The sequence below is a fragment of the Haematobia irritans genome, chromosome 4 (assembly GCF_050003625.1).
Source record: "Haematobia irritans isolate KBUSLIRL chromosome 4, ASM5000362v1, whole genome shotgun sequence".
In the NCBI taxonomy this organism is placed as follows: Eukaryota; Metazoa; Arthropoda; class Insecta; order Diptera; family Muscidae; genus Haematobia; species Haematobia irritans.
In genome coordinates this window covers 159063338-159078151 of record NC_134400.1, presented here as the reverse complement: position 1 = coordinate 159078151, position 14814 = coordinate 159063338, and the positions used below count along the sequence as shown (strand labels likewise).

At 32.2% G+C, this 14814-nt stretch overlaps 2 protein-coding genes across 4 annotated transcripts in view; one reads left to right on the top strand and one right to left on the bottom strand.

Moving 5' to 3' along the window:
- Cds (CDP-diacylglycerol synthase) overlaps window positions 1-8471 on the bottom strand; it is a 30217-nt gene extending 21746 nt beyond the window's left edge. The window contains exons 1-2 of the mRNA XM_075303980.1: window positions 8274-8471; window positions 7830-8085 (exon numbers count right to left, since the gene is read on the bottom strand). Of these exons, the coding sequence (XP_075160095.1) occupies window positions 7830-7964 (135 nt within the window). The 5' untranslated portion in view covers window positions 7965-8085; window positions 8274-8471. The remainder of the gene's footprint in view (window positions 1-7829; window positions 8086-8273) is intronic.
- A 3501-nt stretch (window positions 8472-11972) lies between these two features.
- simj (transcriptional repressor p66-beta simjang) overlaps window positions 11973-14814 on the top strand; it is a 124209-nt gene continuing 121367 nt past the window's right edge. For all 3 annotated transcript variants that reach the window (XM_075303561.1, XM_075303562.1, XM_075303560.1), the window contains exon 1: window positions 11973-12722. The gene's annotated coding sequence lies outside the window, so the exon portion shown is untranslated. The remainder of the gene's footprint in view (window positions 12723-14814) is intronic.

The following is a 14814-nucleotide window of genomic DNA, read 5'->3' as shown; positions in this document are numbered from 1 at the left end:
CCTCAATTCCTACTTATCGGTGATTGATTTTACAATTTTTTAGATTTTAAGTTTAGATTTTTTTTATTTATTTATTTACGACAATACAATAAGCCAGAAAGGCCAATAATAGCGCATTGCCTCTATAACTAATTAATTATATAAAATCTAAAATAAATTTACTATTTAATTAAAGAACAATATGACTGCATTTTTAAAAAAGTGTAGAATATATAAGTGCAAATCAAATAAGCAAAAATATTGCTATAACTAATTAATTATATAAAATCTAAAATAAATGTACCATTTAATTAAATAACAATATAAATGATTTTTTAGAAAAAGTGTAGAATATATAAGTACAAACGAAATAAGCAAAAATAAAGCAAATAATAAAACTAAGAAATAAAAAATAAAAATAAATTTTTTTTAGGTATTTAAAAAACTTTCCCAAATTGGTTCAGATTTAAAGATATGCCTATGGGAATATAAATTGTTTTATATAGATTTCAACAAATTTGAAGGATTTGAAATGGTATAAAAAATTTTAGTCTACAAAGTACAAACAAAACAATTAGACCTATAAATAGCATAAAAACAAGTAAGGAAAGTCTAAAATCGGGCGGGGCCGACTATATTATACCCTGCACCACTTTGTAGATCTAAATTTTCGATACCATATCACATGCGTCAAATGTGTAGGGGGCTATTTATAAAGGTTTGTCCCAAATACATACATTTAAATATCACTTGATCTGGACAGAATTTGATAGACTTCTACACAATCTATAGACTCAAAATTTAAGTCGGCTAATGCACTAGGGTGGAACACAATGTTAGTAAAAAATATGGGAAACATTTAAATCTGAAGCAATTTTAAGAAAACTTCGCAAAAGTTTATTTATGATTTATCGCTCGATATATATGTATTAGAAGTTTAGGAAAATTAGAGTCATTTTTACAACTTTTCGATTAAGCAGTGGCGATTTTACAAGGAAAATGTTGGTATTTTGACCATTTTTGTCGAAATCACAAAAACATATATATGGGAGCTATATCTAAATCTGAACCGATTTCAAAATTTCGGAGCAAAAAATTGGCCTCTGTGGTCATATGAGCGTAAATCGGGCGATAGCTATATGTGGGAGCTATATCTAAATCTGAAACGATTTCAATAAAATTTCGCACACTTGACTATAGTACTAATTGTTCTTCTTGTGCAAAATTTTAAGTAAATTAGGGTAAAACTCTGGCTTCTGGGTCCATATAAGTCCATATCGAGCGAAATATATATATGGGAGCTATATCTAAATCTGAACCGATTTCTTCCAAAATCAATAGGGTTATATTCTGAGCCAAAACACATACTTGTGCCAAATTTGAAGTCGATTGGACTAAAACTGCGACCTAGACTTTGATTACAAAAATGTTTTCACGGACAGACGGGCATGGCTATATCGACTCAGGAGCCCACCCTGAGCATTTTTGCCAAAGACATCATGTGTCTATCTCGTCTCCTTCAGGGTCTTGCAAACATATGCACTAACTTATAATACCCTGTTCCACAGTGTGGCGCAGGGTATAATAAATATTTTATATGTAAAATGTTCTGTTTATGTCAAATAACACAAACATATTATTTTCATCCTGTGCAGGGTAAAGAGGAAATTAATGTTTAGATTTGATATGAAAAAAATTGCATAAGAAACAATACATTCCCCTTTTATGATAAGAAGCTTTTCAAGTGCTAATAGACAAAAGACAACACTAAGAAAACCGCCGCACACTTGATTCATTCACCTGCCGCGAATAGAAAGAAAACCAAATTAAAAAAAACCGAAGGTCACACTCTCACATACTTAAGGCCGGTAAATAATACCGGTGTCTGACTAAACAACAAACAAACTTTCTTATCATTGAAGCAATAGCCAATAGCCAGTATTACCAGCATTTGTTAAATGCATGTGTATTTTTTTATTTATACAAATTTATGAGGTGTGTACCACAAACATAGCAACATATGATTTCTTCTCTATAGGAAAGTTTACAAATTCGATTTAAAAACAAGTAAGGAAAGTCTAAAGTCGGGCGGGGCCGACTATATTATACCCTGCACCACTTAGTAGATCTAAATTTTCGATACAATATCACATTCGTCAAACGTGTTGGGGGCTATATATAAAGGTTTGTCCCAAATACATACATTTAAATATCACTCGATCTGGACAGAATATGATAGACTTCTACAAAATCTTTAGACTCAAAATTTAAGTCGGCTAATGCACTAACAAGGGTGGAACACAATGTTAGTAAAAAATATGGGAAACATTTAAATCTGAAGCAAGTTTAAGGAAACTTCGCAAAAGTTTATTTATGATTTATCGCTCGATATATATGTATTAGAAGTTTAGGAAAATTAGAGTAATTTTTACAACTTTTCGACTAAGCAGTGGCGATTTAACAAGGAAAATGTTGGTATTTTGACCATTTTTGTCGAAATCAGAAAAACATATATATGGGAGCTATATCTAAATCTGAACCGATTACAACCAAATTTGGCACGCATAGCAACAATGCTAATTCTACTCCCTGTGCAAAATTTCAACTAAATCGGAGTTAAAAATTGGTCTCTGTGGTCATATGAGTGTAAATCGGACGAAAGCTATATATGGGAGACATATCTAAATCTGAACCGATTTCATCCAAATTTGGCACGTATAGCTACAATGCTTATTCTACTCTCTGTGCAAAATTTCAACCAAATTGGGGTAAAACTCTGGCTTCTGGGACCGTATTAGTCCATATCGGGCGAAAGATATATATGGGAGCTATATCTAAATCTCAACCGATTTCTTCCAAAATCAATAGGTATCTATTCTGAGCCAAAACACATACTGGTGCCAAATTTGAAGTCGATTGGACTAAAACTGCGACCTAGACTTTGATTACAAAAATGTGTTCACGGACAGACGGACAGACGGACATCGCTATATCGACTCAGGAGCCTACCCTGAGCATTTTTGCCAAAGACACCAGGTGTCTATCTCGTCTCCTTCTGGGTGTTGCAAACATATGCACTAACTTATAATACCCTGTTCCACAGTGTGGAGCAGGGTATAAATATATGAGCTAAGGCTTAAGGATTGAAATTTCAATTTTACAGTGTTACAACACTTTACTACTACTATACATTATCATCAAGTGTAGTTCTATTTTGATCAAATTATAAATCTTTGTATATTATTGAATAGTATTCTTGTATGGAATTCTATAGAGTAGACAATTATAATTATTTCCCAGCAAAAAAAGCGTCGCCAAAAAAGTAGTGAAAATGTTCCTCTTGGATCCGGAAGTTGTGCAAAATTGACGCAGGAGCGATAAATTTAACATGGTTGTCATAGGACGGATGCCCACAATTTCAACAGCAGTTGCACTGAATTTGCATCACTTCTTAAGGTGTGATCCGAATTCAGTGTGTTTGAGGTGAAAAAAAGAATGTTGTGTTAATAAAAATTGTTTATATTTTTTATGACTTTTAATACATACTAACGCTTGTCTGAAACGTTTGATCCCAAATATTTTCAAAAATTCGCAATTTTTCTAGAACAGATTTAGCATTTTTTTTGACAAAATTTTAAAAATTTGTACCATTTTATTAATTAATACTCTGTTTTTAACATATTTGAAACAAAAAAAGTTGAAATTACTTATTAAAAATTTGAAATAAAATCAGTTATAAAAATTGAATCAAAAGAAATTTCTTTGTAGTTAAAATAAATAACATCTTTGGGAGGACAGTTTTGGAAGTAATTTTAGAACAACTTGCTGGGTTCATTTATTTACAATTCTGCAAGTCTTCTTGGCCTATAAATCGTATTGCTAGTAAAAATAGTAGTATTATTTGGCCAAAAAGGCTTCAAATTATATACTATGAATGAAAAAATAAATAAATACAATAAATAGAGTTGCTTGCCCCTACAGCAGTATTCAGTAGTCTCTTCAAATAATTTGCTAATTTTCATTATACCAGGTAGTTTGTCTAATTGAATGGAATTCCCTTTTGCACTTTGCACATTCATATTCTAATTAGATTTATTTTTCCACGTATTACACAAATGTCACATCAATAGGTACATAACATAATGGATGGTATAACACATGTGCATGCGTGTGTGTTTGTTGCCCATACTTTTTACACTGACAAAATGTTTTAGCACAACCATATTCTTCATCCTCTCACAACAAATATCTATATATTCATCATTATAACATAATTTACCAATGTTACTGTTATCAGAAAATGTACTTTGGCTTGATTGCTCGTTAGTACTGAGTCTGAGACATGTGTAAACATATTCCCCCTTTGGATATTTGACTTTTGTTATAAGGTCGCGAAAAGATTTACAAAGGTCTCCAACAAAGTGGTGTTTTTTCAAGAGTCGACAAAATTACTTCGGTCGAACAACTAACCTTGTAAGTAAATCAAATATTTGTACGAATTGGGTTCCATTTAGTCTTTCAAAAGAGCATTGAACAAATTTTTGGAAGTTTCCCGTCTTCACACCAAGTATTGCATTCCTTTAGTAAAACAAAAAAAACATATTCATAAAGTTTACTTTCCGACATAACTTTTTATACCCTGCGTCATACTGTGGAACAGGATAGTGCATATGTTTGCAACACCCAGAAGGAGACGAGATAGATGGTGTCTTTGACAATATTGCTCAGGGCCTGCCCGTGAGCCATGTCTGTCTGTGAACACATTTTTGTAATCAAAGTCTAGATCGCAATTTTAGTCCAATCGACTTCAAATTTGGCACTAGTATGTGTTTTGGGTCAGAATAGAGCTCTCTTGATTTGGGAAGAAATCGGTTCAGTTTTAGATATAGCTCCCATATATATCTTTCGCCTGATATAAACTTATATGGTCCCAGAAGCCAGAGTTTTGTCCTGATTTGGTCTAAATTTTGTACAGGGAGTAGAATTAACGTTCTCGATATACATGTCAATTTTGGTTGAAATCGGTTCAGATTTAGAAATAGCTTCCATATATATGTATTTTTTCTGATTTCGGCAAAAATTGCCACTGCTAAGTCGAAAACTTGTAAAAATGACTTAAATTTTCCTATACTTCTAGTACATATTTATCGACCGATAAATCATAAACATACTTTGGCGAAGTTGCCTAAGAATGTATTCAGGTATAAGTGTCCCCTTTTTTAATAACATTGTGTTCAGCCCCTGGGCATTAGCCGACTTAAATTTTAAGTCTATAAATTTTGTCCAGATTGAGCCAGATTTAAATGTATTTATTTGGGACATAAACCTCTATATATAGCACCCAACACATTTGACGGATTTGATATGGTATGTGGATCTACAAACTGGTGCAGTGTATAATATAGTCGGCCCACCCGACTTTAGACATTCCTTACTTGTTTTATTATAGAAAAGTTGACTAATTATGTCTTTAGTGATTATTACTAAGCCCTTTCAAATGAAACTAGTCCCTGTACAGCAAGCGGCTTAGTTTTTGCACAGTGGGACATAGTAAAAATATATTGCAAAACGTATTTTTAAATTTGCGCATTTCACAAGATCTTTTCTTATGACGACTTAAGTGATGAGCTCAAGTTGAGCTCAACTCCTTTCGAATGAACTTATGCCTATATTCATAATAATTTACTGTAGGGTTATCGATGTTGACGTTAACTTTTATGAATATGGTCTTTAGTCTCTAACATATAACGCACGCAGCTTAGTTTATGTACAGTGGACATATAGTAAAAAATATACTAAAAAAAAGTATTTTCAACTTTGCACGTATCACAGAATCTTTATGAAAACAGAGATCAAGGGATCTTTCGCATGCACCTATTCATTATACCGCACATTTGCACAGTGGTTCCGGTAGTAAAAATGGAATAATGTATTGTCAATTTTGCGCATTTCACAGGATCTTTTGTAATGACGACTTCAGTGATTATGAAAGTTGAGCTTAGGTCCTATCGAATGTACATTGTCTCTAAAACGAACGCGTTTTAGTTTAGTCGCACAGTGTACACCATAGTAAAAATATATTGAAAAAGTATTCTCCACTTTGGGCGTTTCACAGTGTATTTTCTAATGATTCTAAATTCGAATGTGAAAAACTAAATTCGTATTTAAGGTGCTGGTTCTTATCTCTGCAAATTTCATTTTTTTATATTTAATTTTATATTTTTCTCTAGCCGTATGCAAAAGTTTTTTTTCTTTTATTCAGTATTATGAGATGTAATATAGTTTTATTTGGCCTGTTTCGGCTTTTTATATTACGTTGTTGAGTAAATAAATAAAATTTCAAATTCGAATTTATCTTCATTCATATTAATTGAATATCATATGAAGTTCAAAACCCCGTTTTGAAACTTTGGTGAAATTTCTGATCTCAAATAATCCCCCATATTTCGATATTCGGAATCGCAAATTTTTTCTTAACCGTTAGACATGTAAGCTTAAGTTTTAATATAGTTAACTTTAATGAGAATTTTAAATCAAAATTGTATTGAATTGCGAAATTATGTCGATTTCTTAGTTGTAAGAATAATAAATTCTTGTGATTTACGATTCCGAATATCGGAACATGGGGGAATAAAAAAACAGGATGGACAGGAACGTTAATAATAAAAAAGAATTGTAGTTATACCGGTACTCAAATCTGGTCAATTATTGTGAAAAGGGAGATAATTTCAATGTCAAAGGTATCACTTTTCCTTTCACTCGCAGTTAACATAAAATTAAAAATTAAATTTTTTCTTTTTTTTTTTGTTAGAACTAGATTGGTCGATTTTGGTCAAACTTCGCCTTTTAATATAGTCACTGATTATTGAAGTCCCTTGAAATTCGTCATGGTAACTTACATTTTTATAGAAGTATTAACTGTCCTTTGTTGGCAAAGAAGTTTTTTTTTTTTTTTTAATTTTTATAGAAACTTCTATACTCGAGTGGCAACCTTGTTCCAGAGTTGAGATTTATAAATAATATTGAAATCGGAAACGACCAAATTTATTTCAAATTTTTCTGATTTAGAGAAGTACCCTTATGGCTGCAAAACTTTTAGGTTGATTTGGGCAATTTGCAAAGTTCAATCATTAGTGAAGGTAGTTGAAGATAATCGAAAGCTGATAAGCACCATAAGCTGATCAAAGTGTTTTTGGATTCCGAATAAGTTGCACTTCAACTAATAACGTGGTCTAAACATTATTCCATATGTTGTTGTCTCAACTCCTTTTCTCCCTTCTTTCAATCAGATTTTTAGGCCCATGGAAATACCTCATATGGCGAGGGTGGGATTGTGTTTTGAGATATAGGGTTCCTTTGGCATTGTTTTCCATAATTAAATCTTCCAAAATATACCATAAAATGCAAATTTATGGTATATTACATTTGTAGACGGAACAAACCTCCGAATTAGAAAGTATAATCGCAGATATTTTCGTAGCATTCCTCCATTTTTTTCGTTTACTTTATAAAGAATCTATTTGCTATTGACCTGTACGAATTCTTTGCTGTTTATATGTGGATATAAACACATCATAATGGTTTATTTTTCTATGGGTGACGTAGTACCTCCTCTCGTCCGAATTGGGTTTAAATTATATATGCATGTACACGGCCATTCGCCGTACATATATGCATGCAATATGTAGCCAAAGTACGTATGGATGATGTTAAATGTGTACATGCATATATCGATTCTTCTCCACAAAGACAACAAAAATATTGAAAATCCAAAATTCATTGGACTTAAGCCCTTCGTTATTGTGCATACATTTTCTGGTTTAGAGTCGAAAAGAAGCAGATTAACTTACATGATCTGAAGACTCAGCTGCTGATGAGTTGCGTTTCTCGGCCTCCGATGTTCCAGAGCTGCTTCCTCCTCCTAATAAAGAACTGGATAAATCGTCCCCTCCCTCTTCGGGTTTTCTACGACGAACTTCAGCCATTTTATGGTTTTAATAGTAATTTAATTTATTCCAACTTGCGTGTTTACTATTCCCGTTTTCTCGTTGAATGGCTTATCTTTTTGATTTTTTTTTCGTTTTCACTGTGTCTTGTTTATCGATACTAATAATCACAAAAGACAAAAAAATCAAATCAGTATGTACGTCAAACTTTGTTTTTATTTCTCTCTTTTTAAGAAGTTGTCATATTCTGCGCCGTCGCTTCCAAATTTATTGGTGGTTGCTTTGACTAACGCAGAAGTAAAAATCTTTTGTACATATCAATGAAATACGGAATAATCGCTGACTAACAGGTGGTGTTAATTTGTAGGTCTTCACTCCGAGTCTAATTTCAGATTGTATTTCTTGTTTCTACACGCGGTGGAATGACTGGTCGTTTTACAATAACATTATCCTTTTATCGAATATTAATTAGTAAATAACAGAGAGAGAGGAAAGAAATTAGAAATGTGCTCTTCTTCTTTGACTGAATGCCCACAACAAAATAAACATCAAGTATTTGCCGTTCATGATTTAATGGTGGAATTAGTGACCCGTAATTATATATAGCGTAGAAGTGAAGTAACGGAAGATAATATTATCCCAATAAACACAGGATTGCGTTTTTCAAATGCAACACCTTTTCAGTTTGAGGGTAATTATCATTCGCAACATCAATTCAACTTGACTTGAAACGGGTAATCTTCAATACATTTTCAAATTGTTTGCGAATTTCTTCCAAACTGCCAAAATTTTGAAAATGTGCATGAAATGTACATGGAAGTATTTTGTCATCACTATTGTTACAACCCAATAAACACAGGATGAGCGTTTTTCAAATGCAACAACTTTTCAGTTTGAAGACCGGTGTGCATCTCTAGCGAAAAATTTCATTCCCATAAGAAATGCATTGCTATTTATGCTAACGAAATTTTCGGTAGCGTTCAATTTCGTAAGCTGGTACGCACCTCTAATGAAAATAACAGGGTTGTCAAAAGCATATTTTGGCAGCAAATATTTAATTTATTACAATCATTGTGTGCGTAAAAGTTTTAAAAGGTCTGTAAATAATAAACAATTTATTTGAGGAATATTTGGAACATATATTAACAATTTTTAAAAGCGATTAGCTGGTTTAAAATTTGTGTACACAGCCCTGTTTTTTTTTGTTGTAGACTTAAATAAATTTTTGCTACCGAAAATTTCGCTAGAGGTGCATACCGGCCTTGAGGGTAAATATAATTTTCAACATAAATTCAACTTGACTTGAAATAGCTCATCTTCAATACATCTTCAAATTGTTTGCGAATTACTTCCAATTTGCCAAAATGTTGACGAAATCTTTGAAAAGGTGTTGAAGATAATATGAGAAAACTTTGACAAAACACTACCCTAAAATGCAACGAAAAAACCATGTGGTTTCCAATACTTATTTGTGCAACGAAGTTCGTGGTCAATTGCAAGAAATTAAAAAAAATAGAAAATTTTACACAAATAACCAAATAGTTTATAAAAATAGGTAAGTGAAAATAAAAAATGAAATAAAACTTTAAGGAAGTCACTAAATGTATATCTCCTTGCAGAAAACTAAAATTATGGATTCTACGTTCTTGAAAACATTAAAAAGCTGACCGTTGAAAAAATTGTGGACAATTAACTGGAACTGCTTCAAATAGTTTATAATAATTGGTACGTCAATATGAAAAATTAAATCAACACTTTAGAGAAGTCACTAAATTTAAATCTCTTTGCAGAAAACTAAAATCTTTGGATACTACATTCTTGCAAACATTAAGAAGCTGACCAATGAAAAATGAGTGGCTTCCCTGCCAACATTTTTTGAATTTGGGGACTCTTTTGAGAATCCCCACTACGTCGAAAACAATCATATACGACATCAAAAACTCGTCGGAAAAGCGCCGTCACTATTGAGAAGTTGTACCACGCCAAGTTACTACAAAAATGTTTCGCATGAGTGCAATTATTAGGTGCCTTTATAGATCAATTTAGAACGACGCCAATAAGGGACCCTCCAAACAATCAGAAAAAGTGCATTTTAAGATAGTTGTAAAAGAATCATTGTGGTCGAGTAAAACACGTTTGTTTAGATATGTATTAATTTGATTAAACATTTACAAATTCTTAAAAATATAACATTTATACCACTATCACATTACATTTAACATAATTTTTGGCATTAATGATGATGTTGAGTTACAAGTAGCGACCCTGCCAACATTTTTTGAATTTGGGGGCGCTTCTGAGAATCCCCAGTACGTCGAAAACAATCATATACGATATCAAAAACTCGTCGGAAAAGCGCCGTCACTATTGAGAAGTTGTACCACGCCAAGTTACTACAAAAAGGTTTCGCATGAGTGCAATTATTAGGTGCCTTTATAGATCAATTTAGAACGACGCCAATAAGAGACCCTCCAAACAATCAGAAAAGGCACATTTTAAGATAGTGGTAAAAGAATCATTGTGGTCGAGTAAAACACGTTTGTTTAGATATTTATTAATTTGATTAATCATTTACAAATTCTTAAAAATATAACATTTATACCACTATCACATCACATTTAACATAATTTTTTGCATTAATGATGATGTAGAGTTACAAGTAGCGAGTTACATGTTGCAGCGTCTATCAGCCAGTGTTTTTATTCGATGGAGGCAGCGTGTCTGTAAAATATTTGAAAAACAATCACTTTATTCCATTTGGAAAATCAAAAATTGTTCACCAATATACCTTTCACAATTTTAAGCGTAAAATCTATGTTTTCATCTATGTTTTCAGAACTTTATTTTCGTTTTTATTTAAATAAAATATAACAAGCTGGTTGCGCTTGGCGTTTCACAAAAAATAAAATGGCTTTTGTAAAAGTAGTGATGGCAAAATACATGTATGAAGTACATTTTGTACTTTATGATATGCTGCCCCCCATCACAGTAGGATGGTTGTAGTGACATTTACGAGTCTGTGGTAGCGATGAAGATGAAATGGAACTTTGAAATGCTGGCAGGGGAGTTACATGTTGCTGCGTCTATCAACCAGTGTTTTTATTCCATGGAGGCAGCGTGTCTGAAAAATCACCATTTTCCAAATGGAATAAAAACAAAATATGTTTTTATTCCATTTGGAAAATCACCAAATTGTTCACCAATATACCTTTCACATTTTTAAGCGTATAATCTATGTTTTCAGAACTTTATTTTCGTTTTTATTTAATTAAAATATAACAAGCTGGTTGCGCTTGGCGTTTCACAAAAAAAGGGTTTTTTTAACAGTAGGGATGGCAAATTACTTGCATGTACTTTTTGATGTACCTTTTCATGATGGTTGAAGTGACATTTACGAGTCTGTGGTAACGATGAGGTTGAAATGGAACTTTGAAATGCTGGCAGGGTTATCGACAAGAAAAAGTTTCCAGAAACATTACAAGTGCAACCAATTAAAATTTTTAAAAAACAACAAATTGTTGAAATCAACAACTTCTGGATGAAAATGTGCATCACATCGTCAGTTTAATTCATATGCTATTATCAGTTTAAAATGGATATTTTGTGAATTCGTTCTGCTGGAAATCAATTCAAACACGCGGTCCAGTACGTTCCTAATTTCAAATTGCCCGCAGGTCAATAAATTTTAATGCTGTTTTATGATTTTATGTTTGTTTTTTTTTGTTATTATTTGTTGATATGTTTAATAAGATTATTATTTATTAATTGGTATTGTAGTGTATTATGTACCCCAAACAATTGTTTGGTTTTAACAACTTTTACTAAAGTAGATTTGTTCAATTGTTTTTGTTTCATTATATCTACCCTTGAAGTGTACCCTTGGGAAAGTATTTTTTATATGACCTATAGAAGGGTTGTATCGTAAAGCTAAATATTAACTTTGATAACGATGGCAACACTATAACAACACAGTTGGAAAAAATCGGCACAGACGACGAAGTATTAACAGTTGAAAAAGTAGTAGAAATATAAGAAGAGAAAGGGAAGCAATCAACATTAAACGTTCGTTTCGTCGTGGTCGTGTCGTGCTATCGCTATTGAGCAAGTGGATTATTTAATTAATTTTCTTTTATTTTATTCAAACAAAATATGTGTTTGTTATAAAGATAAAAAATAAAAAAGTGAATGCATGGAAAATATGTACAACTGTGAGAACAAAATTAATTGACGCGGCGGCTCCGTTTCGACTTTTGCTTCAATGAAATATATCAGAAAAATATTTACACAAGAAATCGGGCAAATCGACGACGTCTTCATTATTACTTGTGCAAAAAGAGAAAAAATCAATGTGTATGTAATAGAGTGAACGTGTGGAAACAAGAATAATTTATTATTTTCATCATCTTCAATGCAAGCAAACGACAGCCGTACTAGAAACAAGCTTTGAGCAATACAACGAAATAAAAGAAGTGGAGAAAAAAGTGTGAACGAAAATTTGATATAATATTTATATACATATGAAAAAAGTACAGCAAATCAAAATAAAAATCAATTGAAATTTATGGAATCTTGAGGAATATGAAGTGTTTACAATTTTCATTGTAAATAGAAACGTACATTGAGTTTGATATAAAAAGGTGGAGAAAACCCATTTTCGTTATAAATTCTTTTGACAAGGGTTAATATTGGAAGTGCAATCTTGGCGTTTCATTGAACCTGTTTTTCCTAGACGGCAAATCGGATAAAGCGTTAAAACTTGTGGATACAAAACATCCTCTGCTTTCCCGCCGAACCAAGGTACGCATAGTGGGAATTGGAGCTAATTTATTAAAATCGTTCAATTAATGCTAAAGATTTTTGTTTTAAAATTATTTTTTTATTTTGTAATTCAGTATTAGAAACACCCACCTCCTTCACCCGTCTTCAACCCTACACATCATGAACTAACGATCGTTGTATGTGTGTGTGTGTGTATTTCGGCGTTTCCCCTTTTTTTGTTGCGCTTTGGTTATTTTTTTGTATCTGTTTTGAACCATGAACCGGTATATTTTGACCAAAGACTATTAATAAAGAAGACATGAAATGGGCTTTGATAGTGTTAGTACTAGAAAACAGAGATTAATATCATACTTGTTGGAAAAGCACTCCGAACTTACTGGTTTGATGAAGACAATTTTTATTTAGCTATTTTCTCCAACATTTCACGCAAATTTCTGTGTCGGTTGCACTAAATTATTAATAAAATGTTTCACAAAGTGTTTTTGTTCGTTTAAGAGTTAAAAAAATTGCTAAAATAAGCGAATTAAGTTTTGTTACGAATGCAAAATGAAAAGAGAAACCGAAAAAAAGTTGCAACGTCTCATGGAACATGTATGATATTAATCTCTGTTTTTTCAAGAAAAAGAGGAAGAGCAAGCTTATCTCACGTCTTCTTTATTAATGGTCTTTGATTTTGACAGAGATGCCAGCCATTAATGGCTCTTTGCCATCCCTTTGACATATATGTTACCAGTGATGTCAACACTACTGGATTGTAATTATTGAAAATAGCTATATTTAAAAGATAGAATTGTAGGACAATTAGGAATTTATGTCTCAAAAACATTTTATTTTCTACCATATAATGACCGCTAAGAAATCACTTTGGGAAATTGTTTTTAAAAAGAGCAGACATCGTCCTTAATAGTAGAGTTCAATATACTTCTCAAATTAAAATTTATTTTGGCTTAAATCTACTTTAGAACAAGTGGTCCGATTGGTTCAATTTTTGGCCAGCGTGTAGACTTTTCGATTCTTAACACAAAATGTAATATACCACTTTTTATCGGAAAGATCTATTTTCGAACTTACGGGTCCCTAAAATTTTCATTATCACGTATATTGGATTTAGTATCCATCGCACATAATCATCCTAAAAGTAATATATTTAGAATAACATGGGCCCGGAGAGGTCCTGGATTCGCGTTAGCCCACTTTGGACTCTGGCCATAGGAGAAAGTCTCAAACTCCGGCCGAAGGCCGGCCACTTGTCCACTTTGGGTTCGCGTTAGCCTACTTTACTAATTGGGAATGATAGACCATATACTTAGGAGTTCTATCAATGCTACCAAATTTGTTTGTACTACTTCCTTTTCCTTTCTATGAAATGCTCGATTTCCAATCTTGAATAGTTTTTTCCAATGGAAATAAATATTAAAAGGCAAAAAGAGAATTGCATACGCCAAAATAAAAAGAAAAAAATGAGGTGAAGTAGAAGTTGAAAGAACTATGATATTACGACACAGAGGAGAAAAAGTTGGCAACACTGTTATTTGGTTATCTCGTTTTCATCGTGCTTTTTTAGCATTCTTTTGTGTAGTTCTGTTGGCGCAGTATCGCGTTTTTTTTCCTGCTGGTCGTTTTTTTTTTTTTCTTAATATGTGTTTTGTTTTCATTTTGCTTCTTCTTATGTGTTCATTAATGACATTCTTATTTGGGGATTTCGTTATCAATTTCTTTGTGTATTGTGAACGTCATCGTGAATTTGTTAGCTGTCAACGTGAATTTGCTTATTTTCCACGATTTTTTCTTTCTGATAAATTAGACTAAATGCACGTTTATTGCTTTTAATTTTTCTAATTAATAATTTGTGTAGCTATATTTGAAGTTTGTTTTAAAGACCCTGTACATATGTGTGCACACTTTGTATAGGTCAGGTTCTTATGAAATTTTTACAGACTATGGAGATTTAGCTCGCCTTGCATCATTGTTTGCACCAAATAATGAGCAAAGTAGAGGACATTAAAAAATATTTGTTTGATATCTTTATCTTTATGCACACGTGTGTATTCTTTCTTTTTTTTTGTCAACAAAGAAATTGTTAATATTGCTAAAATATAAAGGAATTTAA